Raw genomic sequence first — 26,961 nt, 5'->3', positions numbered from 1 at the left:
TTCAATTTACTTTTACACTAAATAAAAGTAATAATTCAAAGTTGTTTAAAACTCTAAAGATGGTGAATAAAATAGGATTTATGTGAAATAAATGCATATAATACTCTAGGGATTATCTCAAAGTACGATTTTTGTGACCCACGTTCCATGTGAATCAATATCTGAAAGGCTGATTATTTCAAAAGTTAATATTTTCTTAGCATACCTGTAATTAACTAAAATACTTGTACCTGATACAGTGTTTGTCAAATTAAAAATAAGCATAAATAGTAAAAGTTTACGTATAAGGGACTGTTTCAAAATAGGTGTTTTTGATTTTTCGTTATATGCGTGCTTTACTGTATATGATCAAATAGTCAAACACTGATGCATTCATCACGAAAATAGAGTACAGAAAAACAAAAGGCTCATGAGCGACATTGCTCACCTTAGCACACTGGCTAGAGAAAAAAAAAGTAAAAACCACTTCAGTATTGAGAGTTTACATTGGGGGGTGGGGGGGTGGCTTGAATTTTAAACAACCTGATGATGCTTCCATATCAATACAACAACTGGCTTTGCTGTTATTGAGCAGATAATTTTTTTAAAATTTATTCATTTGACACCCCCTCACACATTATGGCCCAGTCCTACCCCTGGGGCCCCCATTTGATCCAGAACAACTATTACTACCTTAAGATTTTTATGCCCCCATAAACGAAGTTTTGGGGGTTTATAGTTTTTGTCGTATCCGTCCGTCTGTCTAGCTGTCTCTCTGTCCGCAAAAACTTTAACCTTGCCCATAACTTTTGATTTATTGGAAATATGACTTTCATATTTCATATGTGTATTCCTTGTGACAAGACCTTTCTTTGGGTACCACCACATTTGACCTTTTGACCTTGACCTTGGTCAGTTTGACCCACTTTTACATGAAAATTTTAAACTTTTACTTTAGCTATATCTTTTGAACAGTAGACACCAGGACATTTATACTTCATATATGTAATGTTTGTTGAAAGACCTTTCATGGGATACCAACAATCTTAACTCTTTGACCTTGTAGATTTCCGTACTTGTGAAAAAACTTTGACCTTGACAACAACTTTTGAACAGTAAGAGATAAGGTTTTCATACTTCATATATGTAATCCTTGTGAGAAGACCCTTCAATGGATACCAAGAACTTTGACCTTTTGACCTTTGAGATTGACCTACTTTAAAAAAAAAGCAAACCTTGACCATAACTTTTAAAGAGTTAGGGTAAGTGCTTTCATACTTTACATATTTGATCCTTATGACAAGACCTTTCATTTGATAACAAGAACTTTGACCCTTTGACCTTGATATTTGGCCTACTTTTTAAAAAAATTGAACGTTGGCCATAACTTCTGAATGGTTAGGACTAGGGCTTTCATGCTCTACATAAATATTCTATGTGGCAAGACCTTTCATTTGATACTAATTACATTGACCTTGACGATTTTTGTACTTATTAAAAAACTTTAACATTTAGCTTTCTTTCAAATTTCACAATTGTTTTCCAGTGAGAATACCCTACTCTTGGTACCAATTAATTAAATTTGCATTTAAGAAAAGCTTAATCTTTGCTATGTTGCCATACAGGTTCATCAGTGTTTCACAAACACATCTTCTTTCTTGGTATTTCTAGGTAAAACTTTGATCCCCTATTATGTTCCATCTACCCCCCCCCCTTTCAGCTAAAATATCTATCAATTTGTAATCTGAGAATGTTTGCGCAAAATTTGACAATAATGCATCTGTGTTATTGTACTCCGAGTCTAGGCTACTATAACTGTAAAAGTATAAGAATTTCACACACAGGTAAAAGTATTTCACATTTCAGGACAAAATGATGACAGGTTTAACAGATTTAACTATGGAGTATCAAACAGTACCATTCGATATCAAATACATATTTTGATGAAATTTAATATACAAAAATATTTTACTTGTATATGTTTGTTTATAATGATTTCACATAGTCATTTTAAATAGCTACATGTATTAGCTGTTACCTTATATACAAACTTTGATTTTTTTAACTAGTTTTTAACTCACCTGAGCCGAAGGCTCAAGTAAGCTTTTCTGATCACATTGTGTCCGTCGTCCGTCCGTCCGTCTGTCCGTCTGTCCGTCCGTAAACTTTTCACATTTTCGACTTCTTCTCAAGAACCACTGGGCCAATTTTGACCAAACTTGGTACAAAGCATCCTTGGGTGAAGGGGAATTTAAATTGTTAAAATGAAGGGACATATCCCCTCGCAAGGGGAGATAATCAAGAAAAGAGAAAAAAAGGGTTGGGTCATTAAAAAATCTTCTTCTCAAGAACCACTGGGCCAGTAAAGCTGAAACTTATGTGGAAGCATCTTGGGGTAGTGTAGATTCTAAATTGTTCAAATCATGACCCCCGGGGGAAGGGCGGGGCCACAATGGGGAATCCAAGTTTTACATAGAAATATATAAGAAAAATCTTTGAAAATCTTCTCAAGAACCACTGGGCCAGAAAACCTGAAACTTATGTGGAAGCATCCTGGTATAATGTAGATTCTAAATTGTTCAAATCATGACCCCTGGGGGAAGGGCGGGGCCACAATGGGGAATCAAAGTTTTACATAGAAATATATAGGAAAAATCTTTGAAAATCTTCTTCTCAAGAACCACTGGGCCAGAAAAGCTGAAAGTTATGTGGAAGCATCCTGGTGTAGTGTAGATTCTAAATTGTTCAAATCATGACCCCCGGGGGAAGGGCGGGGCCACAATGGGGTATCCAAGTTTTATATAGAAATATATTGGAAAAATCTTTGAAAATATTCTTCTCAAGAACCACTGGGCTAGAAAAGCTGAAACAAATGTGAAAGCATCTTTGGGTAATGTAGATTCTAAATTGTTCAATTAATGAACCCCGGGGGTAGGGCGGGGCCACAATGGGGAATCCAAGTTTTACATAGAAATATATAGGAAAAATCTTTGAAAATCTTCTTCTCAAGAACCACTGGGCCAGAAAAGCCGAAACTTATGTGGAAGCATCCTCAGGTAGTGTAGATTCTAAATTATACAAATCATGACCCCCTGGGGTTGGGCGGGGCCACAATGGGGAATCCAAGTTTTACATAGAAATATATAGGAAAAATCTTTGAAAATCTTCTTCTCAAGAACCACTGGGCCAGAAAAGCTGAAACTTATGTGGAAGCATCCTCAGGTAGTGTAGATTCTAAATTATACAAATCATGACCCCCTGGGGTAGGGCGGGGCCACAATGGGGAATCAAAGTTTTACATAGAAATATATAGGAAAAATCTTTGAAAATCTTCTTCTTGATAACCAGAAAAGCTGAAACATATGTGAAAACATCTTTGGGTAGTGTAGATTCTAAATTGTTCAAATCATGACCCCCGGGGGGTAGGGCGGGGCCACAATGGGGAATCCAAGTTTTTACATAGAAATATATAGGAAAATCTTTGAAAGTCTTCTTCTCAAGAACCACTGGGCCAGAAATGCTTAAGCTTATATGGAAGCACTCTGGGGAAGTGTAGCTTCTTAATTGTTCAAATCATGTCCCGGTTGGGGGGGGGGGGGGGTTGTTAGGCAACAGTTGGGAATCAAAGTTTTACAAAGAAATATATTGGACAATCTTTGAAAAGCTGAAACTTATGTGGAAGCATCCTGGGGTAGCGTAGATTTCAAATTGTCTAAATTACGATCAGTGGGGTAGCCTAGGGTGGGGTCACAATTTGTATTACAAGGAGGAAATCTAGTAAAGAACAGAATGGTCAAAGCCTCTCAGGTGAGCGATGTGGCCCATGGGCCTCTTGTTTTATGAGATATACATGTGGGGTAAAACTAACCGTACACTAACTAGAGTTCCTATTTATTTCATCACATCTGTATATCTAAAAAATGATGTACATGCTGTTTACGTGTAGAACAACACTATAAACTTGCAATATTGTTACATATGAAAAGTTTGTAAAAATTTCCCAGCAGCTAATCATATATTCTGGTGCTGTAAAGTTGGAGGTCTTTTGGTTGAGAGAGTAAAGGTTGGAACAGCAGATATTGGCACACTAAAGAACCCTCACTCCTCATTGCTCTCAAGTGTCATTCACTGCATCTTGTGACTTCTCATCAGGGTTAAATAATCTTGTCACATATGTTAAGCTACAACAATCAATCCATGTCTGCAAGGTGCATTTTTGGAAATGCTGGAAATTCGAGAAAAATTCCTGATGAGGATGGTTGCTCCAATAGATGCAGCAATTTGAACTATCGACATATTGTTGTTTCTACCTGAAATACACAAAAAAAAACTATGTGATATTCAGATAAATAAATAACATTTCAATCAGTCAATATCAAATGTACACAATTTTTTGCATTTTGTTAACAAAGGTAAAATAAAAAAAAAAACACTATGCGCCCAGAGGCAACAAAGATTTGAAAAGCTATTTTTTGCTTAAGGGTCACAGTCAAGGTCAAACTAAGGGTCATTTACCTTGGTGTCTTTTGAAAACTTAATTAGTGGAGTATGCATACCAAATATGAAGTCTCTATATGTTAACAGTTATGGCTAAGGTTAAAGTTGACAACAGACAGATAAACAGACAGGATAAAAACAATATACGCTTCTGATCTATCGATTGGGGCGCATAAAAATAAATGAATAAACTGAAAGACTCAAAATAAATATTAATATTCACACCCTAATAAAGCATATGATTAATCAGCATTGTCAGTGTACAAAGAATAGGAGAATGACTTTTAACATTTATCTCCCTTTTGAAAAAGTCATGAGTGAAGTTTTCATTTTAAAAGACTTCAAAGACATACCTAGACAAGACTTGGGTTTTTTCTTCAACAGCAGGTGTTTCCTCAGTACAAGTATCTCAGTCTGCAGATTTTTTCTGTGGTAAAAAAAAAATAAAACATTAAATTTGAAATGCAAAATACATTTGAGTATTGTGATCTACATACATGTACATGCATCTTAAATTTGTATAAAATAGTATTATCAGTGTGATTCAGTTTTAAGTTGTTAATTTTTTCAAGCCGCGAGTGCATGTACTGTAAAAGATGAAGGCAACTTATTACTATCGTTTCTGGAGGAAACAATTTAAATGAATGATACACAACTATTAATTCAACAACTTTTTGCATTAAAACAAATGATTCAAGGGTTCAAATACCGTATAATCCCTATTAACCGCCCTGGGAGCTTAGAAAATTGTAAAAAGGGGTTGTTTTTTTGGTACTCTTTTTATGATATTCAATGTCATATTTAAACTTTAAAAAATCTTTTGAAAAAAATAATAAATACAAGGAACCAATAAAATAATGTCCAACTTTACTTAAAGTGAAGATAATCCACCCAAATTAAGCAAAATTATTCATTCCCATTGAAATATTGGATAATAGATAAATTTAATTTTCACTTTCTTCAATATTTTAATACGATTCTTGTCACAGGCGCTTGTTTCATACAGTGAGCTTAGTTTTCTACTATATAATAAACGTGTTATTATATAGTAGAAAACTAAGCTCACTGTATGAAACAAGCGCCTGTGATTCTTGTTGATTTTAATCACTTTACAGGGGGCCTTTATTTCCTGACAATTGAAAAAGACCTAAGGGGGCACTTATAGAGGCAGGGGCGGTTAATATGGATTATACGGTATATGACGTATAAGATAGCATACTGCCATACTTGATTCTAATGATTACATGTTGGTAACACAGGGGATTTACCAACAACACACATGTAAAATCTTTTAGGAAGTTTGCTAGTTTAAAATAAAGTGATCAGCCTATTTCAACATTGCTGGTAACTTTCCACCCCATTTTGGGAATAGGGCCCAGGCCCTTAACATTGGGAATTTAAAGACTTTTACAACTTTTGGGGAAATTTCAAAGCAAGAGGTCTTTCAATAAATTAACACTTATGATAGGTAACATTAATCTAATTAAAATTAGATGTTAGATCCGCTCGCATACTCGCTACACTAACATCTAACATCCCATTGAGGGTCACGTCAGAGGTCAAATTCTATCAACCAATCAAATCGTCGCTGGCAGAATCATCGTATATTGTTGAAGCGAATAAGTCTAGAGCCGTTCAGAATTTGACCTCTGACGTGACCATCAATGGGATGTTGTTAGATGTTAGTGTAGTGAGTATGCGAGCGGATCTAACATATAATTTTAATTAGATTGAGGTAACATTGATTTTTTACTTCATTAGAACTTTACTTCAGAACAGAGATCTTTTATGATAAAGTTTAGCCAAGTCTCCAAAATTTATGCTCATTTCAGTAAGAGTTCAAACCTAACCAGGTTTGTTTTACATATATTTTTCAAAACTTAAACAGTACAGGCTGCTCATTTTTGGGAAAAATGGAGTGATTTTGCTATTGGGAATGGGGCCCATATTCGGCCCTACACGGGAATAGTGGAAAATCCCTGTTGAGAATTAAGTATGCTTATAAATTAACTCGGCTACTCTAATCAGGTAATTTGCTAAACATTTACAATCTATTGCAACTGCATCCAAAATCTTTAACATTTTTACATAGACTTAAAGATGCATTAAAAGAAATATATTCAGCAATAATAATAACACATAATGAATAAATGCAACATTTAGCCTAAAACAAAAAATCTAAATATGGTTACCTGTTCCAAATAAAATACTGAATAGTGTTGATATCACATCAGAAATTTCAAGCTTTGGCATCTGTTAGGTCCCTGCATTCCGGGCTCTTGTTAATTTCTCCTTCACTTACAAACACTTTTATGTTCATTTAGCATCATGCATGTTTAGTTCATCTTTAGGACGAAAAGGCAACGTAACAGACATTATTCAGAAAAAGATCTTTCCTTACACATCATCTCCATCAGAAACATCAACTTGAACTTAACCTCTCGGGCCACGATCCAGAATCCGCTCTAGAATCGTATCGATAATGGGTGACAGGGGGTCGTACATTTGGCCGTAGTTTATGACGATGTTTTTACTTGCTGCACTTCATTTTTTAATGAAAAACGAAGCTTCAAATTAACAAAGCCAGCCTAACCGGCGAGTCAGGAAAAGTCATCAACATCACAACACGTTTTTGTTTACTAGCCATGCGCTTATGGCAAATGTCGTAAAATAATCATTTACTTGTAGAATCAACAAATGAATGTAAATCGAATTGTGTAAAATATTTTTGAATTGGGGATAAAGGTATGAAATTCTTTGTAAGCATTAAAAAATGTATATCAATCATCTTTAGCAATACATAATTACGTCAATCTGATTCAAGGCAGATGCGCGACTTCCTGCGCAGTGGCGCGAAATTTCGAATTAGGTCTGTCGTCCTTAAAAGAATTTTCCCATATATTTCTATGTAAAACTTTGGTCGGCCATTTTGGCCCCTGACAAAGCCCTGGGGGTCATGATTTGAACAAATTTGAATCCACACTACCTGAGGATGATTCCATATTAATATGAACAATCAAGGCTTTGTTATTCTTGAGAAGAAGATTTTTAAAGAATTTTCCCATATATTTCTATGTAAAACTTGGGTCGGCCATTGTGGCCCCGCCCTACCTCCAGGGGTCATGATTTTAACAAATGTGAATCTACACTACTTTAGGATGATTCCACATGAGTTGCATCTTTCCTGGCCTAGTGGTTCTTGAGAAGAAGATTTTTAAGATTTTTCCTATATATTTCTATGTAAAACTTGGGTCGGCCATTTTGACCCCACCCTAGCCCCGAGGGTCATGATTTGAACAAACTTGAATCTACACTACTTGAGGATGATTCCACTTGAGTTTCATCTTTCCTGGCCCTGTGGTTCTTGAGAAGAAGATTTTTAAATATTTTTCCTATATATTTCTATGTAAAACTTGGGTCGGCCATTTTGGCCCCACCCTAGCCCCGGGGGTCATGATTTGAACAAATTTGAATCTACACTACCTGAGGATGATTCCACATGAGTTTCATCTTTCCTGGCCCAATGGTTCTTGAGAAGAAGATTTTCAAAGATTTTTCCTATATATTTCTATGTAAAACTTGGGTCGGCCATTTTGGCCCCACCCTAGCCCCGGGGGTCATGATTTGAACAAACTTGAATCTACACTACCTGAGGATGATTCCACATGAGTTTCATCTTTCCTGGCCCAGTGGTTCTTGAGAAGAAGATTTTTAAAGATTTTTCCTACATATTTCTATGTAAAACTTGGGTCGGCCATTTTGGCCCCAGCCTAGCCCCGGGGGTCATGATTTGAACAAACTTGAATCTACACTACCTGAGGATGATTCCACATGAGTTTCATCTTTCCTGGCCCAGTGGTTCTTGAGAAGAAGATTTTTAAAGATTTTTCCTACATATTTCTATGTAAAACTTGGGTCGGCCATTTTGGCCCCAGCCTAGCCCCGGGGGTCATGATTTGAACAAACTTGAATCTACACTACCTGAGGATGATTCCACATGAGTTTCATCTTTCCTGGCCCAGTGGTTCTTGAGAAGAAGATTTTTAAAGATTTTTCCTACATATTTCTATGTAAAACTTGGGTCGGCCATTTTGGCCCCACCCTAGCCCCGGGGGTCATGATTTGAACAAACTTGAATCTACACTACCTGAGGATGATTCCACATGAGTTTCATCTTTCCTGGCCCAGTGGTTCTTGAGAAGAAGATTTTTTAAAAATACCATTTATTTTTCTCTAATTCATAATTATCTCCCCTTGGACAAACTTGAATCCCCTTTACCCAAGGATGCTTTGTGGCAAGTTTGGTTGAAATTGGCCCAGCGGTTCTTGAGAAGAAGTCGAAAATGTGAAAAGTTTACGGACAGACAGACAGACGGACAGACAGACGGACGCTGGACAAAATGTGATCAGAAAAGCTCACTTGAGCCTTCGGCTCAGGTGAGCTAAAAACTCCAAATTAATTTAAATTTTAATAACTTGAACTTTTTCATGTGTAAAGACTGTTTTCTATTGTGATTTTAGTCTCATAATTTTACAAGTGTATTTTTTTTCCAAATTTTTATTATCCATTGTTGTCTGACCTCACGGGGTCAGACAGTACTAGATTTAACCAGGGCTTATTTATGCAGTCGTTCCATGAATTTGTTTAGATAGTTCGATTGTGGAAATTTCGATCCAAGCATAATCTTCATAGACGCATGTAATTCGTCCCAGGAGGAGATGAGCTTTTATTTACATTACTAAATGATCTTGTCTTTAGTATAATCCGTGCTTTATCTTTGAACATGTTCACTTCAGTTCTCTATAAAAATAATGCCTTAAATTACCGGTATTATATAAATCTCACTTTTTTGTGTTGTGTATAAAATATTAAGCCATTTTATATATGTTATTGTTAAATAATTGATTGCTTATTTTCAGTAAAATTATACATTGACATTAAATTACTCGTACCTAAACATCAGGCAAGAGGTCGAATATATTTTTTTCTTGGTTGCCCTTCTCCAAGTATTGTAAAAACTGATAATACAGTGTCTGAGAAAAATGCAGTGAAAACAGAAAAAAATGTCTTATTCAAGTTTGCTTATAATTCATTATCATGTTAATAGATTTGTTGCTGTATTGTTATACTTCCACTCCTATCCAACAATTATATTTTGGACGAGATTACATTTATTATCTCCTTGTTTCTTTTCCCAGATGCTTCAGTTCAAAATTTCATCAATCAATTACGTGTTAAGTAGAGAATCAGTGGAAATCAAATGGTTTGAGAAGCAATGAAAACTATCAGCAGGAGAATTAATGGTCAGCATGTGTAACGCTCTGTCAAGATTGTTATCATCAGGGTTGAGGTTATACGCGCCCATTAAGTGATCAATTAAGATCCTCCCATTGATTTTATCATTTACAACCTTCATTTTATTCTGTTTGTTTACTCAGTTAAATAAAAAATCAGTTAGGTCATTTAACATATAAAACACTTGAAAAATGCTGACCCGGGATCTTGAAATATCTTCAGCTTAAGTCGACCAAAATCTTTATTTTATATGAAACAAAATGATAAAATGTTGTAAAAGTCATGCAGACCAGAGGGGTTAAGGTTAAGTTCTTTGTACATTATTGTATACAATATTGTTTATGCATGGTCTCTTGAAGATATCTTATCAAACAAAAGAAATTATATAACATTTATAACATATTATTTTTTTGCACATATGAATTTAAGCAAACAAGGTCAGACAAGCTTTTTAGGAAAGCTAATACTTGTATTACACATAGATTCAAATTAAAATAACAACAAATTACAATGGATATTTAACACTCACACACCCATTCATACATTCATTTAGATTTTAACTTAATATGAAGGTTGCTTTATAATAATCAGTATATTATAAAATAATTTAAGCAAAACATCTAACATATACAGGTGTAATCTTACATTTGTTCAAATATATTTTTCCATAAATTCCATTGTTCTTCAAAATAAACATTTGGTGGTGTTTGTCCTATTATTCAGTTTAATTACAGGTAGTACGAACTAACAGTGAACGAGCTAGCTTTTTACTTAAGAAAATCGTTGCCGTGGTCGTTCTATGTTTATTCGATTTATATCAGTATAAGAGACAATATTGATGGGGTTATGTTGCAATCAAATCGTGAAAAAAGCCCCTTTTCTGAAATCTGCTTCGTTATTGTCTGACGTCTTGGCGTCAGACAGTACTAGATTTAACCAGGTCTTATTTATGCAGTCGTTCCATTAATTGTTTAGATAGTTCGATGGTGGAAATTTCGATACATGCATGATCTCCGAAGATGCATGTCGTTCGGTTAAGGAGGAAATGCGCTTTTAATCTTTTATTTACTTAACTGAGCACGTGGTCAAATATATTCTCATAATTGCCCTGCTCCCACTATACTAAAAAAAAAATCTCCAATCCAGCGATTATATTTTGGATGATTACACGTAACTTAATTTCTTTTCTTACGGCTTCAGATTTACATCCATCAATTAACAGCAGGGGATTGGTCATCGTGTGTAAAGCTCTGCTTAGGTTGTTATCGCTGTTTATACGCGCCGGTGCCATTAAGTAGTCAATCAAAGATCTTCCCATCGATATTACTTAAAAGCTTAAATTTAATGGTCTTGCTGTGTAAGTACGTGTGTGTTATATATACTGTACATTTGTAAAATCATAAATGTCAGTGGCTTTACCTCACCGCAGCCTTCTGTTACATCTATAATTATAACATTATAATAATTATAACATAAACAGGTTATAACATAAATCGATTTAATCATGTACAAGTATGAAGCATTACACCATATACATGTATACATTCGGATTTTTTAATTTACCGAACGAAAAAGTGGTAGAGTTTTTTTTTCTAGGAATGTTATATAAAAATTGTTTTCTTGATTTCATGCCAAGAAATCACGTCAAATTTTCCAAAGCAATGGAGTCAATAAAAGTGTCATTGATGCAAATCACCCAGATTCCCGAAACGCTGGCAAGACAATTTACGGCAACAGACTTCTGGGGGTGGATCGTAGGTTTTCAGCTTTCTTAGTTAAAGAAACATAAACTTGATACATTCCACCTTTTATTTCAATCATTGATATTTTTACTTCAAAATGAAAATATTTAAATAGCCAATGTTTTGATACAGATATACGAAAAAAATTAAGAGGCAGCTTATTATAATTAATTAACTTTCTTTTCCTTTTATTTTACACTTTTAACAACATTTGATTTAGATGCCCCCCTACCCCCCCCCCCCCAAAGAAGGTGTGTATGCAAGGGTTTGAAATAATAAGTATTCTACCTATGTTTTAACAGGCACTTAGCATTGTTTTTTAAAGTGAGGGAGGGGGAGGGAGCAAGCCAGAGAATTTTTTTTTACTAAAAGCTGATTAGCAAAAAAGAAAAAAAGAGAGAGGGGCTTTGTAGAAGCGAGGGGACGGGGGACAACTTTTTGCAAGGCCAACTTCCTTTCACTTCTAATTTTTTCGCATACAATAGTACATTTCCTTGATATCACTTTACTCTTTACTGTGGTTAGGAGTCGGGGGAGGGGGGGGGGGCAACCAACCTTTTAATGGACATTTGCTATAGTAAAGGTAATGTTGAGGGAAAAAAATGGGGTTGGGCGCTACCCCCGTTGCTACGTGCCTGTTTAAACCCTCCCTCAAAACTGCTGAGTGACAGTAATTGCCTCGCGCGCACAGAATCACCGAGTAACATTAATTCGGCTTTTATTGAGTTCGCTCTCCGGAAAGAATGTGCAAGTTTTCTTGGCATGACTATTGTACTGGTAAAACGATCCATAACTTTTAATGACAATGGTATAGACCAGTTGTAATATCATGGCATTTCATAAAATAGTTTAAAATTAAACTGAACTTGAGTAATTGAAAAATATATACATAGATCGTAGATTACAAAATAATTTCTGTTGACATTATGTAGTCTGAACTTCATTGTTGGAAATAACAATTCATTTGGTAATTTTTTTTAAATGCCCATTTCCACAGAAAAAATGTTATAAAATAAAACGTAATGTTAATAGGGACTGTAAGTCTCGTTTAGCGTCACTTCCGGTATCAAGTTTCCGGTGACATGGCCATCTCGATACAGTACTGGGCAAATTATACTGCCGACAAGCCTAAGCTCATGAGGAAGTCCGAGAATGCTGTAACAAGCGAACATGTTCTCAAGTTCTTATTTGATAAAGAAACAAATACATTACAGGCTGTCGTCCAAGCGTCGATGAGAAATACATCGTACAAAGTCACGGTAAGTGTGGATTAGCATGATTAGGGATAATATGCCTGATATATTCGTGATCACTGCACTTGTGTCAGTGTTATTTAAAAAAACATCTTATACATTTTTTTAATTCAAGAATATTGATGTGCACATGTACATCGCATCGTGCATGGCTCTCTTTAAATATTAATTTCTTCATTCCACGTTTCTGTTACGGGGGGGGGGGGTAGTTCAACTGTTCAAGTTAGATATTAATCTTATATTTATATTTTAGGCAACTCTGGCGGATAGTTATGCTGTATGTGCTTCCTCCTGTGAATGTCCTTTGGGCAAATTTGTGTGTCACCATATTGCAACAGCTTTGTTGTATGGGTAATTATTTGAGAGAAGATTTACCTTTTGAAGTAGACATCTACTTGTGTTATGAAATGAGATTTATATTTAAAAAGTTTTCCTAAGTAAATTATAATATAGACAGTGTAAATAGAATACTTTTTGTCAAAATTTTATGATGTTCAGTGGACCCAGTGTGGTGAGGGCCTGTCTTAACTAATCTGCTAATCATGCTAAGACTGATTAGCTAGGGGGTGTCCACATTGTGGGCTATACATGTACCTAGACAACCGTCAGATTTAAAACCCAAGGCAGGTGGATCCAGAAATTTTGTAATGGGAAGGGGGGACAGTAAAAGGTAGAGGTTTTTGGTGGCTAAACTGAAGCCCCTAGTGGGGCTTAGGCAAGGTCCTTTTTGGGGGTCCGGCAGCAAAGCCCCCGAAAGCTGATTATAATAAGAGATGTTTTCCCTTGATTTTAGGATAGTGGACATATGAATTTTACATACAAAAATTTCAAATGGGGAAAGGGGGGGGGGGCATGCCCGGCGCACTGGCCCTGGGTCCGCCTTTGCAACACTCTATCAATTAAATTTTTTCTAATCTTTGCAACAATTTTTTGCTTGAATCAGTGCTGTTTTTATTCTCATTATACATTTCAGATATAAATGCGTTAGCAAAACAGATGTAAAGTGTGGGTGGCTCAAAAATCCAAAGACATCTATAAAAAGAAATACCAAAACTATGGATGAGTTGTTTCCTGCAAGTCGTCCAGAGTACAGGTAAAAATTGTAGATGTAGGCACATAAAATTCAAATTCTTAGATTCTTCAGTCACAATTCACGTGTCAACATGCCACAGATTCTAGATAGCCATTTTTGGATCATTCTCACCGTTTGTTTTTAATGTAAAAAATAGAGCATTAGACAGGCCCTTTGATGATACAGACAGAAATTTCCTTCACCAGGAATTGGCCAGACTTGGCAGGTTTATTGGTATAAATTGGAACTTTGATGCATTTAGTTGTGTTTTTTGTGTTATGTACATGTATATTTCAGTACATGTACTACTTTTGTCATGAACTTGTATTTTTGATATAGTACTTACATTGGTTATTGTTATGTTTAGTTACTTAAAAATATTTACATTTTCTAAAAGAATTGATATAAAGATCTTTTTAATGATTAGTATTTACAACTATTTATTATGTACATGCCCATTTATACATGTTATAGATTAAAAGATACATGTATTATAAGAATAGTGAAGTGAGGTATAAACCAGCTATGCCTTTATTAAAGGAAGATTTATTTGAACATGTTGAAAGTGTTGTAATATTTTGTAGGATTGCTACTATAAAACTTTTATGTTAAACCTCACCTGTTTTTCGACTCAAATATTTTTGTCATGTATCATCTAAGGATCTAAGAAATATTACTTATCGCCAAAAATTGTTTTGAATATTTTCAGCAATGGAATGGATTCTGCAACCAGAGCCACTGCGGCCAGTTCCTCCTGCTCCTATTATAGAGGATCTTTTGACCAATCCAGAGTTTATTAATGCAGATGCTCCACTTGCTTGGTTACGCCGTGCAATGATTCTGTCAGAGGAGATTATTAAGTCCACTGCAGAGGCAACGAAAGGACAGAGAACAAATCCTATGTGGGCAGTCATGAGGAAAAATAGGATTACTGCCTCCAACTTTGGAGCAGTTCTAAATCTTAAGCGTAAACGGTAATGTATTTGCACATTCGTAAATGGGTGTGTTGATTAATATAGAAAGAGCATGTAGAAACAATTTAAAGCTAATGTATTTGTTTAATTTATCCAAAGCTTCAAGCTTTTAATAAATACATGCATAAAAATGTAAAGGGGAGAAAGATAGGAGGAATGATAAAGAGAGAAAAGGCGAATTATATATCAGATTCTTTCAATCTTCCAAAGATTTCATTTTTACTAAAGTTTGATTACTTATTTTTTTATGCGCCGGGATCAATAGATCCCGGGTGTATATTGTTTTTGTCCTGTCTGTTTGTCTGTTTATCTGTCTGTCTGTTGTCAACTTTAACCTTGGCCATAACTTTTGAACCATAAGAGATAGAGACGTCATATTTGGTATGCATACTCCACTAATTAAGTTCTTTCAAACAACACCAAGGTCAATGACCTTGACTGTCACCTATATACTAAAAATAGCTTTTTCAAACTTTGTTGACGCCGGGTGCATAGTGTTTCACAAACACATCTTGTTTTGTGTTATTTTTATTATCAAATGTTAAAGAAATTTTAATAAGCCGAATCAGATTAAAGTTTTGTTTTAATCAAAAGAAAACTACTTATTTCAGACTCACTGCTTCTTTAAAGAAGCGTCTCATGTCGTCCTACAATTTAGAAAGTGTCAAGTCCATTGCATGGGGGATAACACATGAGGATGATGCCCTGAAGAAGTACCAGAATGACTTTGGTGCACTTATTCAGAAAACTGGTAATTTGAACATTTTAAAACTAGGAAAATTCAAGAAAAACTAAAAAAAAAAGAATTATTTTCTTCAATGATTCAGACTTATATTTCTGTTGACTTTTCAGGAATTTGGCTTCATGAATCAGGCGCATTAGGTGCTTCACCAGATGGTTTAGTTCTGCACCCCCCTCTTTGTGAAGTGTCCTACCAGACTCCAGATGCCAGGGCAGCAATTCCTGAGTTAGTAGAAGTTAAGTGTCCCTACTCTGCTGCCTCGCTCTCAGTTGAGGATGCTGTCCATTGTCTGAAGGACTTCTACTTGGGTACATTTTATTGTATACTTGTTAATATGCAAAGGAGCATACACACAATTATTACACCAATGTTCATTTGGACTATGACCACTGTACAAAATTTATATTAGAAAAATTGACCTTAGTTTACACTGATATTTCCTATATTTTCAGAATTCAAGGAAGATTCATTGCATTTGAAAACTGACCATACCTACTACCATCAGATTCAAGGTCAACTGTACATGTGTAACAAAAACTGTTGTGACCTCATGGTTTGGACCCCGGTTGACTGTGCCATCATCAGAATTGTAAAGGACAAGGAATGGGCAAAAAATGTTGCAGTTCTTGTTGATTTTTACTTCAGTACCTTTATTCAGGCATTAAGAGAGGACTAGAAACTTTCTCAAACTACTATGGTCTATGCTTAGTATAGTTATACAACTGTAAATCAAACATAAAGTATCGATAGTCTGGACACCAGTTGACTGTGCCATCATCAGAATTGTAAAGGACAAGAAATAGGCAAAAAATGTTGCAGTGCTTGTTGATTTTTACTTTTATTAGTACATGTACCTTTATTGAGGCATTAAGAGAGAACTAGAAACTTTCTCAAATCTATGGTCTATATTTAGTATAATTATATGACTGTATATCGAAGATAAAGCATCCATGGATTAAAAAAGATTAAAAGAATTCTGTCCATTATCTTTTAATTCAAGGTGCATGTCAGAATATTTTTAAGATTATCATACATCTTACTTTAAACATATTTTATTGAATATAATTCAATCAGGATTGGGCAACAGGCAATGCCTATATAAGCCCTCTCCTTTTATAATTGGTCAAGATACAAATTAGAAGTAAATAATACATGAACATTATAATCAATAAAATTATTATGAAAAATAAAGATTCACAATCATGTATTATTTATCAATAATATATCTAAAAAAAAAAAGATGACAACCCCCTAACTGTATGCATATTATTTACATACTGTTCCAGCTTAAAAATAATACAAATATTTGAAGAAGAAAAAAAATTATGCATTAAATAGAATATTCAATATGACAGTGTCCCTAATTTATAAATCTTTTAGAAGATTTTATAAATTCTTGTACATATGAAAATATTTGACAATTTGTTTGATAAGAGTATTGAGATTTCCTCTTAGTAGAGCGTCGAGTTCAAAAACAACATTAATATCATTTAATTTTTTTACCAATATGTTTCTTTCAACGTTATACGATGGACAGTTGATAAAATAATGTTCAGTATCTTCAGTATGAAATCCACACTTTTGACATGATTGAATATCTGATAAAAAATGATTTTTTAAATGGGCATTAAGATTACTAGCATTGTTTCTTAACTGACAATGCAAGATATTTTCTTTCCTATTACCAAAGTTAAAGTACCTACAAGGTTTATTAGTTGCTCCCCAATTCTTAAGTTTTGCTTTAAAGATAGCTAATGAAGGAGAGTTTTTTACATCTTCAGTAAGACTGTTCCAAAGTTTTACGGTTGATGGAATAAAACTATTATAGTATGACATTGTTTTACAAACTGGTATGCATAAGTTATTACATCCAGACCTTAGGTTGTAAGCATGTTTAACAGGAAAACAAGGTTGAATCAAATCATACAAATAATCAGGTGCAGAACCATTAATCATTTTATACATCAATTGAAGTTTGTGTTTTTCTCTTCTAAGATATAATGGTTCCCATCCTAGTTCACCATACAAACAAGTTCTGGATGAATTAACTCTTAGTCCAGTAATAATTCTAGCAGCTTCTATTTGAACTTTTTCAAGCAATTCTGAACTATTTTGGGTACAATTATCCCATACAACATCAGCATATTCTAAAATTGGTCTTATAAAGGCAAAATAAATTTTTATAAGTGAATTTCTATCAATGCTATGTTTCAGTAACCTAATTATATTTAATCTTTTACATGCCTTTTCATATATATTTGATATGTGATTGTTCCAAGAACCATCTGCTTGAAATTGTAATCCTAAATGAACATGAGTATTTGATTGTTTTATATAATCACCTCCATATCCAAACTGAATATTAGGATAACTTACATCTTAAGACTGGACATACAAATGTACTATGTTATGGTGTTCATGTACGTCAGCTGATACTTCTTGGGTAAAAGAAGTGCTGCACATTAAAATTAGGTTGCTATGTGACTGTCTTTTAATTAATGAAAATGTTATGGCATAATATGGTAAAATCCTTAACATTTGATTTTTTTATCATTACAATTAATTGCTGAGTGACATGTCTCTTAACTAAGATGACAATTTTATTGTCTAAAGAAAAGGAATTAAATTTGTTTTGATATTTTACTAGGCTGAGCATTTTTAATCAATCAAAGTATATAATGAAGGCTTCAGATGGGCATTTGTGGAGCTCTAACACAACCAGCTGAAAAATATGTGATACATCAAACATGATAAAGAATGGAAAAAATCATTGAGGTCTCAGGAGCACTTTATTTGGTTGTCAAATACCATAAAAATATACCTCCATGATTGCAAAATGGACATTTTTGCAGAATGCTTAAATTTTTAAAATAGTAATCTGAATATTGCTACATGTGACATTAGTTTTGAAAGAAAAAGATACTGTCACGGGAGTAAGGGAAGTACTGATTTCTGCACTTGTGTTGAATGTAGGGGTTACAACAAATCATGAAATAGTGAATTTGTCTCATAACAAGAGGCCCATGGGCCTTATAGGTCACCTGAGCATTATGCAACAACTTTCCAGTGATTAAATTTAATTCATCATAACAATACACTTAGCAGTTGCTTAGTTTGTTTACTCAATACCCATACACAAGGTAGGGGAACAAAAAATGCATTTCAACTAATCAGTTATATTCAGCAATAATCAGTAGTGCCCCTACTACACATGAACCCCTGTCCCTTAGGCCTTGATATTTGATTAATACCAAGGAGCAGATTTCAAACCATTCATTCATTTTCAGTATATAAGTACACCCCCCCTCCCCCCATATTACCCCTGACCCTGGGGCCTTGAAATTCACAATTCTGGAAGATTAGGGCCCTTGTAGATAATAACTATATAGGTAGTTCATCTGCTTAATACCCTAGAGCAGAGAAGAAATTTTTAAAGATTTCATGAATTTTCACTATATAATCTATAGAGCCCCGCCCTAACACCAAAACCCCTGACCCTGGGGCCATAAAATTCATAATTTTGGTAGAGGCACTCTTGCTCATCATAATTATGCACTTAGTTAGTTTATTTAATACCCAGGAGCAATGAAGAAGATTTTCAAAGAAATCTTGTATTTTCACTATATAATCAATAGAGCCCCACCCTAACACCAGAACCCCTGACCCTGGGGCCATAAAATTCACAATTTTGGTAGAGGCACTCTTGCTCATTATAACTATGCACTTAGTTTATTTAATACCCAGGAGCAGAGAAGAAGATTTTGAAAGAATTCATGTATTTTAACTACATAATCTATTGAGCCCCCCCCCCCCCCCAGCACTAGAACCCCTGACCCTGGGGCCATAAAATTCACAATTTTGGTAGAGGCACTCTTGTTCATTATAACTATGCACTTAGTTTATTTAATACCCAGGAGCAGAGAAGATTTTCAAAGAATTCATGTATTTTCACTATATAATCAATAGAGCCCCCCCCCCCTAATACCAGAACCCCTAATCCTGGGGCCATAAAATTCACAATATTGGTAAAGGCACTCTTGCTCACCATAACTAGGCACTTAGTTAGCTTATTTAATACCCAGGAGCAGATTTCAAACCATTCATTCATTTTCAGTATATAAGTACACCCCCCTCCCCCCATATTACCCCTGACCCTGGGGCCTTGAAATTCACAATTCTGGAAGATTAGGGCCCTTGTAGATAATAACTATATAGGTAGTTCATCTGCTTAATACCCTAGAGCAGAGAAGAAATTTTTAAAGATTTCATGAATTTTCACTATATAATCTATAGAGTCCCGCCCTAACACCAAAACCCCTGACCCTGGGGCCATAAAATTCACAATTTTGGTTGAGGCACTCTTGTTCATCATAACTATGCACTTAGTTAGTTTATTTAATACCCAGGAGCACAGAAGAAGATTTTCAAAGAATTCATGTATTTTCACTATATAATCAATAGAGCCCCACCCTAACACCAGAACCCCTGACCCTGGGGCCATAAAATTCACAATTTTGGTAGAGGCACTCTTGCTCATCATAATTATATACTTAGTTAGTTTATTTAATACCCAGGAGCTGAGAAGAAGATTTTCAAAGAATTCATGTATTTTCACTATATAATCAATAGAGCCCCACCCTAACACCAGAACCCCTGACCCTGGGGCCATAAAATTCACAATTTTGGTAGAGGCACTCTTGCTCATCATAACTATGTACTTAGTTAGTTTATTTAATACCCAGGAGCAGAGAAGAAGATTTTCAAAGAAATAATGCATTTTCACTACCTACTTATTTAGCCCCGCCCTAGCACTAGAACCCCTGACCCCAGGGCCATGAATTTCACAATTTTAGTAGAGGACTCATTGCTGATTACAATCATGCAACCAGTTTGACTGCTTGATGCCCAGGAGTAAAGAAGAAGATTTTTAAAGATTGCATTAATTTTAGTGGTTTTGGCCCCACCCCTCAGGCCCCTGGGGGGCAGGGATCATGAAATTCACAATTTTTGTTCCCCTTCACCCATAGATGCTTTGTGCCAAATTTGGTTGAAATTGGTTCAGTGGTCGCAGAGAAGAAGCTGAAAATGTTCAAATGTTAACGCACAACGCACGACGCACAACGCACAACGCACGACGACGGACGAAAACGGATAGCAATAGGTCACCTGAGTTTACTCAGGTGACCTAAAAATGTAAAAAAAAAAAAAAACAAACAAACAAACAAACAAACAAACCACTAAGCTCCATCATGAAGAACATAAGAAATACTAGTTAACTACATGTCAAACATATGGCAGGAGTAAAAAAGTTTAATTTATGCAATTTCTTTCAAAAGGGGAGCTTGTAAGTTGACAAGACTGGAACATAGTTGAAATATTACAGTAGACATAGCTCTGTAAGTAGATGGAATATGATGAAGTATCTCAAAGTTTTTTATCCTTTCATTGGCACGTTCCACATGGATTCGAGCCCTGGCAATTTTGTAGCACAACTCAGCCTCTGGTTGGGTAAACTGACCCCGAGATGTAAGAAAAGCAGGTATATTTAGACACACTCCTTGAGGTAGTTGGTCATGAATCGTAAATCCTTTATCTGCTAAGATAAGGTCTCCTGCACTGAATTTTTTCAGAACCTCACTATGCCGAACAATGGCAACATCTGATGTAGACCCTGGATACAGCTTGGAGCAATAGGTAATGGAGCCATTCGGAGCTACACAAGTGAGAGCTTTCACGGTGTGGCGGCTCTTGTAAGAGCTATAGGCTATGGCCTGCATGTCCATGTGTGAAGGAATGTCTTGCGTCATTTCTAGTGCATCCATCGAGGCCCTTGCTGAAGAAAACTCGGCAAAAGACTTAGGCATCGAACCTTTGCATTTCAATTGGCTGGGGAAACAGTGGTTTACAACTCCCTCAAACAACATTTCATGAAGGGCATACACAATGGTATGAAAAATGTTGGAAATAACTGGGCGGCTCACACAAAACCTTTGCGCTAAGTCTAGGTCACGAAGGTTAAGCTTGAGTTTCATCAGCACTATAAGAAGTTGATCTTCTATCCTGATTGTAGGCGACCACTCGCTATAATATTTCAGGTTACTAGTAAATCTCTGCAATAGTCTTGCCAATATACTGAATATGTCAAATGGCAGTGATGTATACAGCAGCATCTGGAAATTAAAAAAAATTACACAATAAATACTGTATTTGACTTTGTTGAAATGAAATTAAAATTAAATAAGTTTAAACTTATCTCCATTATCCCCTTTAAATATAACATATTTTAAAATATAGGTAAGGGTGGTCAACTATTTGTTTGCATACTAATATTATTACTTTAGAGTGCAGATAGATCTACATAGGGAAGTTTACAACAGAAAACAGTATTTATGTAAAAGATTGACATTGAAAAATTCAGTGAGATTTTTATTTAATTTGGATGCATTCTTGATCATGACTGTTACAATTTCTCAAGATTTGATTGCAGATTTGCAAAAAATGACATCACAAATTTATTTACAAACATTGCAGTGTTTCCCATAAAAGACAGTTACGTTAGTGACCAAGTTAGGGATTTGGCGATACACTTCTCAAAATCTTAGGTTCTCTGACAGACAGATGGAAAATATATAAAGTGATCTCCAAGTTTTATTCTGCTTTGAAGGCAACACATAAATGTAGCTCTGACTAAATTTTATTCAGTGGTTTTAAGTTGAAATCATAAATTTAATATATATAATAAATATGTATAATACCTTGTACCTATTTTTCTTAATCATAAGGCCAAAATAAAAAATAGTCTTGTTTCCTGCTACCCGACCTACCCTAATTTTTTGCACCCGACCCTAAAGTTTTTTTTTAAGCTTTTGGGAAAAAAATTCAAACTTTTAGGAATTTCATGTTTCAAAAATGAAAATAATATATATACTCAAGTTCTATAACATGAAATATATATGTTTGGAATATGGACTTTTATAAAATTCCACTTGAGTTGTGCATCAAAAGACATGGAATTTCATTTTAAAAGATTATATTGACCTTAGCTATGACATCATCATGTTCAATTTGGTTTTGAAGTAGTTCATATCCAAAAAATACCGTTTGAAAAAAATAAAATTAAATTAAAAAATGAAATAATTTTCCTACCTACCTACCCTATTTTTTCTGGCTGGTAGCAGGAAACAAGACTTTTTTTTTTTGCCTAAATATCTTCATATTACAATGTAGGTCCCAATCACCTGGGGAAAAATTCTGATCATATGCAGTATAACTTGAAACTTTTGTACCTTTTCTTCACTGTCCTTAATTTGGTCTATAGACATTGGTTTTGTCTTTGCAGCATCTACAGTCAGTGAAGCAATTTGTTCCTCCAAGGTTTGGCACTGGGACACAAGCCTTTTCATTTCTGCTGCACATGTCAGAGTGCATGGTGTGGCATAACTGTGCTCTACCATAGCCTAGTTGTAGTAAAATGGACTACTGTGTACATAAAAATGCATGTAATGTATACAGCTTAGTTTTGTGATTTCCATATACATGAATATGGCTTTGCTGAATGAGATCTTTAAAAGTTTGATTTCAGAATCTAACTGTAAACTTCATTTACTATACCTGTTCAGGGTTTTGGCATTCAGTCCAGTTAGGCTGCTCTACTGGCTCCTCTATTGACTTAGTTTCAGTTGAATGACATGTTCTTTTTCTATAAGTAAGTTTAAGAACAATTAAGATCTCATTAACTAAGCCAGTATTAATGATAGAATAGGAACTTATTAAGATTCTTCGAATATAATACAGTATATTACTTTACTGGGTTTGGCGTAAACTTTTACAAGAACTAGACCAGTCTCTCTACTTCAAATATTTTTATACCCCCGTTTGACAAGTGGGAGGTTATATAGAAATCATTATGTTCATCCGTCTGTCTGTACGTCCATCTTGTAATACCTTTCTGTTACACTTTGGAGTACCCATCTCTTATCCGCAACTCCTCTCATACCACTGAATTAAACTTTAATCTTTAATCTTTATTACATATTGCCTCCTATTTTATTTTTTGATCCAACACATAACATGGACACTCCCATTATATTCATATGGGAGGCGGGGGTTATAATCATATAGTGAGCTCATTGCTCACAGTACCTCTAGTTATTACTAGCCCTGCCCATAGAATCACTAGACTCTGGACACCAAAATTACTTAATATAATCCCGAATTTTAATGAGATAACTTTTGAAACCATATTAAACAAGAGGCCCACGGGCCTTATAGGTCACCTGAGTATCATGTAACAACTTTCCAGCGATTGTATTTGGTTCGTGTTTTAATCCAAAAGCCATGAAATTCACAAATTTTGAAAGAGGCACCATTGCTTATCAAAGGGCAGATTTTAAAGCATTTATTTTTAGTCAAAGTACCCCCCTGGTACCCTTGACCCAGCAGCCCTGAAATTATCTAATTTGAAAGAGGCCCCTTTCTTCATTATAAGCCAGCATTTTTTTTTTATGTTTAGGTTTTGTTATGAACATGAGAATAAAAAAGTCCCGAAGGAGAAGGAAATAAAATTTTTTTTTTGATAAATCAATTATTAACATTTGTACATTCTTTTTTATGCTATCCTAATAGGCTCCCTACCACTGGACACACAATGCTTACAAATAGGAAAGTAGAACATTTAATTGCTTATTTCATCATCTGCCAGTTTGGGCCAGTTATATAAATTTTGTGATGTTGATCAAAATATATTTTTTTTAAAAATCTATTCTTTAAAAGTCTTTCAATATATCTTCATTTTTTAATATGTGTTAGGTGAATGTGTAAACATTGTTCTAAAATTTACTTGATGCCTAAAATTATAATTCCTATCATAAAACAGACAGGGGAGTATTGGGGAGTAGGGTCAACATTTTTTCAATTTTAGTGTAAAATAATTTTTCTGGTTGATACAAATGATACTACATGCCTGTATATATTTGTATATTCTTGCCTTTTAATAGTTGAATTTTTTTTATTTCTTCAGGTTATTGTTTATTTCTTCCTCAAATGGACTTCATTTCTCCCATAGTTTTATTCATTACATCTGATGCATAAGCAACTCTTTTCTGAAGAATAATGCTTAGACTGTAAGCTATAATAGAGACCTAAACAATGACCCTGGCAATATGCAATAGTTACCACGGGCAGTTTAAAACCTGGGGGAGGAAAATAATTTACAGTTACTTTTGAAACGAATACAGAATTATCTCACCAGCATGTCATTGTGCAACAAAGTCGTCAGCATTTTATTTGTCCTTTGAACGGGGTGAAACGTTTTGAATGGCACTCTTATCGATGAATTTTATACTAGACCAATCTTCTCATACCCGCCGTTTGTAAAACCGGAAGTGCGTGTTCGTAAATTTGAAATCTCGATCCCGACTCAAATTTGACATCGGAAAGAATTTTTTTAAAATTTTTTTCTGAAAATTCAAAACCTTGAGCGGAGGGTTTGTAAAACTGAAAATAAAATAAATCCTGGCCTTAAATATGTAATTAGATCATTAGCATATTAACCAGGAGCAAAGGATAAGATGTTCAAAGAATTCATGCATTTCACTATATAATCATTTATTTAGAGCCCCACCCTAAAACAAGAACCCCTGACCCTGGGGCCATAAAATTCACAATTTTGGTAGAGGCACTCTTGCTTATCATAACTATGTACTTAGTTAGTTTATTTAATACCCAGGAGCAGAGAAGAAGATTTTCAAAGAATTCATGTATTTTCACTATATAATCAATAGAGCCCCACCCTAACACCAGAACCCCTGACCCTGGGGCCATAAAATTCACAATTTAGGTAGAGGCACTCTTGCTCATCATGACTATGTACTTAGTTGGTTTATTTAATACCCAGGAGCAGAGAAGAAGATTTTCAAAGAAATAATGCATTTTCACTACCTACTTATTTAGCCCCGCCCTAGCACTAGAACCCCTGACCCCAGGGCCATGAATTTCACAATTTTGGTAGAGGACTTATTGCTGATTACAATCATGCAAACAGTTTGACTGCTTGATGTCCAGGAGTAAAGAAGAAGATTTTTAAAGATTGCATTAATTTTAGTGGTTTTGGCCCCACCCCTCAGGCCCCAGGGGGGCAGGGATCATGAAATTCACAATTTTTGTTCCCCTTCACCCATAGATGCTGTGTGCCAAATTTGGTTGAAATTGGTTCAGTGGTTGCAGAGAAGAAGCTGAAAATGTTCAAATGTTAACACACGACGAACGACGCACGACGCACGACGAACGACAACGGACGAAAACAGATAGCAATAGGTCACCTGAGTTTACTCAGGTGACCTAAAAAGATATTGTCTTTTGTATGTGTCAATATTTTTGACTGACTATTTGATAGTTCCCAGCTAACTGAATCAGATTTATAGAGACATTCAAGTCACAAATGCCTTTTAAACATTCAACAATCTTATAATATAAAATATTTAATTTGCCGTTTATAATTTTGTCCAAGACAAGACTGAAGTAAGAAATTTTCTTTTACATTTAGGAGTATTTGAAAGACTGATATGGGGGTTTCCATTCATTTTATCAACACAAATAATCTGTCTAGTTCACCAACATTTTACATGACTGGTGTAACTTTTGGTTGGTTGTAGGCACCTTGGTGTCAAACCCTGTATTGTTAATATTTCTGACTACTAACACATGCATTGTACAGTGTGCATGGTAAATTCATGTAATAGCAAACCTTTTGTGGTGTTCTGGATCAGGAAAATCCATGTGCTTTCCAGAGTTATGCTGGAAGTAGATAGGGTCACCCTCTTTAACACCATCTTTAAAATGACAAGAACAAATCCTGTCATTCTGGTCACTAGGCTCTTTATCAGCTCTTCTACAGAAAAAAAAATCTTTTCAGTTACCTGTTGTATTTCTTTATGGCTTTTTAGCAGTCTATAATATATGTGATGATTCCAGGAATACACCGTGTTTCATATTGATATTGCCTACATAATAAATAATGAACATCTTTTTCAATATACCTGCATAACTGACCCCAAAGAACTCTTTTCTTAGGGTGAAAACGGTAGAAATGACAGTCTGATGACCCACTGCGATGGTTGCACCCATAAGCAAAACAAATGACCATTTCTGAAAATTTATAAGAGTATTTATTACAACAATCTCTCGAACTGTTTGTGCTTATAAATTTGGTTCGATTTCTTACCATATTAAAACTTACTGGTCGTGATTAAATACCCGAACGACACAAAGTGAAAGTGGTTATCTCTTCTCAAGCGTCTGCTCTATAACGGAAAAAAAACATTTCTGAAAATTTAGAGTATTCATTACAACAAAAATCTCTTGAACTTTTGTTCATAAAAGAAATTTAAATTTGATTCTATTAATTTT

At 34.9% G+C, this 26,961-nt stretch overlaps 2 protein-coding genes and 1 long non-coding RNA gene across 3 annotated transcripts; 1 reads left to right on the top strand and 2 right to left on the bottom strand.

The window, feature by feature from the left end:
* The first annotated feature begins 13,037 nt into the window (after window positions 1-13,037).
* LOC134274645 (uncharacterized) lies at window positions 13,038-16,570 on the top strand. The gene is made up of 6 exons (XM_062756915.1): window positions 13,038-13,118; window positions 13,741-13,860; window positions 14,549-14,813; window positions 15,425-15,564; window positions 15,666-15,863; window positions 16,008-16,570. Exons 2-6 carry the CDS (start codon window positions 13,827-13,829, stop codon window positions 16,229-16,231), a joined length of 861 nt encoding a protein of 286 aa, XP_062612899.1. The 5' UTR covers window positions 13,038-13,118; window positions 13,741-13,826; the 3' UTR covers window positions 16,232-16,570.
* A 4,284-nt stretch (window positions 16,571-20,854) lies between these two features.
* Window positions 20,855-23,009, bottom strand: LOC134274651 (uncharacterized). The gene is made up of 2 exons (XM_062756918.1): window positions 22,842-23,009; window positions 20,855-21,725 (listed from the first exon to the last, which is right to left on the bottom strand). The coding sequence occupies exons 1-2, from the start codon at window positions 23,007-23,009 to the stop codon at window positions 20,871-20,873; spliced, it is 1,023 nt and encodes a 340-aa protein (XP_062612902.1). The 3' UTR covers window positions 20,855-20,870.
* Window positions 23,010-23,212: 203 nt separating this feature from the next.
* LOC134274644 (uncharacterized) lies at window positions 23,213-26,654 on the bottom strand. The gene is made up of 3 exons (XR_009993658.1): window positions 26,592-26,654; window positions 26,300-26,443; window positions 23,213-23,254 (listed from the first exon to the last, which is right to left on the bottom strand). It is a non-coding gene; the product is annotated as an uncharacterized LOC134274644 (long non-coding RNA).
* Between the last annotated feature and the right edge of the window lie 307 nt (window positions 26,655-26,961).

This window comes from Saccostrea cucullata, unplaced genomic scaffold, assembly GCF_032062105.1.
Source record: "Saccostrea cucullata isolate Sc308-1 unplaced genomic scaffold, CSIRO_AGI_Scuc_v1 ctg1114, whole genome shotgun sequence".
Lineage (NCBI taxonomy): Eukaryota > Metazoa > Mollusca > Bivalvia > Ostreida > Ostreidae > Saccostrea > Saccostrea cuccullata.
Note: the sequence above shows the minus strand (reverse complement) of the source record. Positions and strands in the feature narration are given on the sequence as shown.

Excerpts from the sequence above, each read along its gene's own strand:
- LOC134274651 (XM_062756918.1), bottom strand. The coding sequence starts at position 23,009 with ATGGTAGAGCACAGTTATGCCACACCATGCACTCTGACATGTGCAGCA. Across the intron at positions 21,726-22,841 it reads TTAAGGACAGTGAAGAAAAG|ATGCTGCTGTATACATCACT; the intron begins GTACAAAAGTTT and ends TTTAATTTCCAG.
- LOC134274645 (XM_062756915.1), top strand. The coding sequence starts at position 13,827 with ATGAGTTGTTTCCTGCAAGTCGTCCAGAGTACAG. Across the intron at positions 13,861-14,548 it reads GCAAGTCGTCCAGAGTACAG|CAATGGAATGGATTCTGCAA; the intron begins GTAAAAATTGTA and ends GAATATTTTCAG. Across the intron at positions 15,565-15,665 it reads TGCACTTATTCAGAAAACTG|GAATTTGGCTTCATGAATCA; the intron begins GTAATTTGAACA and ends TTGACTTTTCAG.